Source organism: Quercus robur, chromosome 2, assembly GCF_932294415.1.
Source record: "Quercus robur chromosome 2, dhQueRobu3.1, whole genome shotgun sequence".
NCBI lineage: Eukaryota > Viridiplantae > Streptophyta > Magnoliopsida > Fagales > Fagaceae > Quercus > Quercus robur.
Window position 1 is genome coordinate 93847872 of NC_065535.1, and position 3552 is coordinate 93851423.

General features: G+C 36.8%; 1 protein-coding gene across 1 annotated transcript; it reads left to right on the forward strand.

Annotated features, from left to right (window-relative positions):
• The first annotated feature begins 1023 nt into the window (after positions 1-1023).
• LOC126715929 (serine/threonine-protein kinase-like protein At5g23170) lies at positions 1024-2453 on the forward strand. The gene has a single exon (XM_050416784.1). It carries the CDS (start codon positions 1265-1267, stop codon positions 2321-2323), a length of 1059 nt encoding a protein of 352 aa, XP_050272741.1. The 5' UTR covers positions 1024-1264; the 3' UTR covers positions 2324-2453.
• Positions 2454-3552: the final 1099 nt, after the last annotated feature.

Genomic DNA, 3552 nt, shown 5'->3' on the forward strand with positions numbered 1-3552 from the left:
GCAACAACACCGGCTGTTAAATCTCCATTTTCATATGACTACTAGCAGGTACAATGCTATATTTTTTTCAATTTTCTTTTGGGGGGCGTGGCCCCCCTCTGCCCTAACGTGGGTTTGTCACTGGTTACCTCATCTTCTATCACTATTATTTATTGCAATAATCAAAAGTGCAATATAAATTAGACACAATGATGTCTTTCATATGAAGACCAAAGACATCAAGATTGATTATTAGTTTATAACTTCATTTGTCACAATCTTCTTCAAATGTACCTTACAAGTGCAATCCATTCCTCTCTCCTCTGCTCATTAAGACCTTGTTAACCTAATATTTCTATTACTAGGGTGAAAAGATAGACTCTAAGGCCTGGTTATCAACGTTTGGTTGCCCATAATTTCTTTCTTTCACTCCCTCTCACGATTAGTTAATTAGCTGACATCTTCACTACATCTTATTCCTTAGGTTGATTATGTGATTTTAAATACAAATTTAAATTGGTTTCCTGCAACTCATCTGGAGTTTTAGGGGCTGTTAGAGCACATTAAGATATAGGCATAAATATTTTCTCAAAAAAAAAAGAAAGATATAGGCATAAATAAATTATCCTTCACTTGTGTATAATACTCAAATTACATATACTGCATTCATAGATTGTGCATATTAAAAAATCTCACTTGCATAGTTTTAGTTTATAGTTTTACACAATTGAATATTATAAGATTCTATGTTCTAACCAGAATAATGGTACCAAGAAAGATCACATCTTTGTTATGACAGTTTCTATAAATTTAATAATTCATAATATTCTCATACAAAGGATTTTGCACCTAAACAATGAATATTATAATTCTAAGAATAATAATAATATTAATAATTGATTAAATATATTAAAATCAATTGAATGGAAGTGAAATAAAAAGTTAGTGGTGGCCCAACAACTATCAAATGGGCATCTCATCCATCGTCAGAACCTTTCCCTTTTAGCTAGGACACCAATGCTTTCTTTTGATCTCTTCTATGACTCTTTCTTTTTCTTACTTACCTTTTTCATTTCTCAACAAATTTATGTATTAGAAAATTCTTCTCCTCATGCCTAGCAAAGCATAGTGTCTTTATTTAGCTCTACAAAAGCAAGCTTTCCCCAAGAATATATTGAAGCCCCCATCTTCCAAGCAAGCTTTGAGTATTTTGAACTCAAAGCTAATTAACCCTCCCTTTGCTATAAACAAAAGAAGTTAGTCCAAGAAGTTCAAGAAGAAGAAAATGGAAGAATATGACTATGAAGAACTTGTAAAGGCAACAGAGAACTTCTCTCCAAAGAGACTCGTTGGCAAAGGAAGTCATGGATCGGTCTATAAAGGCACAGTCAAAGACAACAAACTCGTTGCAATAAAGAAGCCAACTTATAGCTCAGAAGTTGTTCATGACAACTCAAAGCTCGACAATGAAATACGTGTATTGTTGTCTCTACGTGAAAACCCACATGTGATCAACCTTCTTGGGACGAGTCATGACTCAGCCAACAACAAAAAACTCCTTGTCATGGAACTCATGCCTAATGGCTCTCTCCATGACTTGCTTCATGTTTGTACCACACCACCAACGTGGCCTAAGCGAGTTGAAATCGCCATCCGAGTCGCTCGAGCGGTGCAATTTCTTCATGAAGGCAAGCCTTTGGTTATTCACAGAGACATCAAGTCAGCAAACATTTTGTTTGATTCAAATTGGAATGCAAAATTGGCAGATTTTGGACTTGCGGTTCTACAAAGTGATGACCAGGTGAGTCAATTACCTGCTGGTACTATTGGGTACTTGGACCCTTGTTACACTACTCCTAGCAAACTTAGCACAAAAAATGATGTGTTTAGCTTTGGGGTTGTGTTATTAGAGATTATTAGTGGTACGAAAGCTATTGATATGTGTAGGACTCCTGCCTCTATTGTGGATTGGGCAGTACCATTGATTGGAGAGCTACGTGTCCGTGAAATTTGTGACGCAAGGATTGCATTATTGCCTACGTACATGGAGGCCACGATGAGACACATGTTATGTATTGCAGCTCGATGTGTTTCATCAAATGAAGAGCTTCGTCCTTCAATTGGAGAAATTACTAGGGTGATAGAAAACCATGGTGTTGTCCAGAGAGTTAGATTTCCCATTTGGATGAGCTTTTTGAGGAGTGTGATCCTCATGAGGAGGCAGAGAAAATTGGCCAGAAGGTGGCAAGCAAGATGTGCTACACAACAAGGTGATGTTCATACCCATATATCAACAAGCGGTAAGCTATTATTGAAGGAGGTTTTGGCTGAACAATACGCTTAAGATACAATAATTTTTACAACTTTTTCTCCATTACAGAATTGATATAGTATGTACTGATTGATGTATGAGTAATATACTCTAATCATAATATATCAAGTTAATAATTGCAAAAAAAATATTGCACCCCTAACATTACTCTTTTTAATACTCAAATGAGTTCATGGCTCAAAATAGATCCATAGTTGATACAGAGCTCATTTTAGTCAAAAACCCAACTGAGAAAAAAAGAAAAGGTATATAGTATATCAGATATACATAACGTCCCTCTCATATGTGAGAGGCGTGAACCCCGCACAATCCTTATGAGAGGGGCGTTCCATACGTGCGACATATAAGATTTTTTTTTTCTTTGAAAGGGTCAAAGGTTAGTTTGATCTTATCATTAAAATATGAAGTTTTTTGAGACCTGCAGCGCATGCACTCCAAACACAAGATTCCCAAGAGTTGGTGGGAGGCAGAGAATAACAAAGCTTTTTTTCTTTGATGCCCTGTCATTCTAATCCATGCTAATGGCCACAATTTTCTTACTTTCAATATTCCACTATAGAGTTGTCGTATTGGTGCTGTGGTGTTTTTACTTTATTTGATCCTACATACCCTTCTTTAGAGCATCCACATCCGGATCTCATATCTCATCTTATTTTATCATCCCAAAAATCTACTTTATCAATTATACAATACCATTTTACAATACACCCAACATCCCAACTTTTATTTTCCTATTCTACTCATTAAAATAATATTTTTACACAATAAAATAATATATCCCACAATTTCCATCATTTACAATAAAACACATTATTTATTCTTTCTCTCTCTTTATTTCTGTTCAACAACCACAATCACCACCACCGACGCACTACACACCTGACACCGCCACCGCCACTGCCACCACTAGCAACAACCCATAATTTACCGTTAACACCAAAAAAAAAAAAAAAAAAAAAAAAAACCCAGGCAGCAAACCCACCCTGCCACCCACTGACCCAAAACCCACTCCGACAGAGCCATAGACACCCACCCAGCCGTCGACCCACCAACCACAACTACTTCCACCACCTCCACCGTTGGCTCACCAGCCATAACCACAAACCCCAGTAGCTGAACCAAAAATAAATAGAAAAAACACAATCCAATGGCAACACAGCACAGCCAAATCCAGCCAAATCAAAATCAAAACCAAAATCCAAAATCAAACCCATCTGTTCTCACCAAACCCAAACCCATCT

Excerpts from the sequence above, each read along its gene's own strand:
- LOC126715929 (XM_050416784.1), top strand. The coding sequence starts at position 1,265 with ATGGAAGAATATGACTATGAAGAACTTGTAAAGGCAACAGAGAACTTC.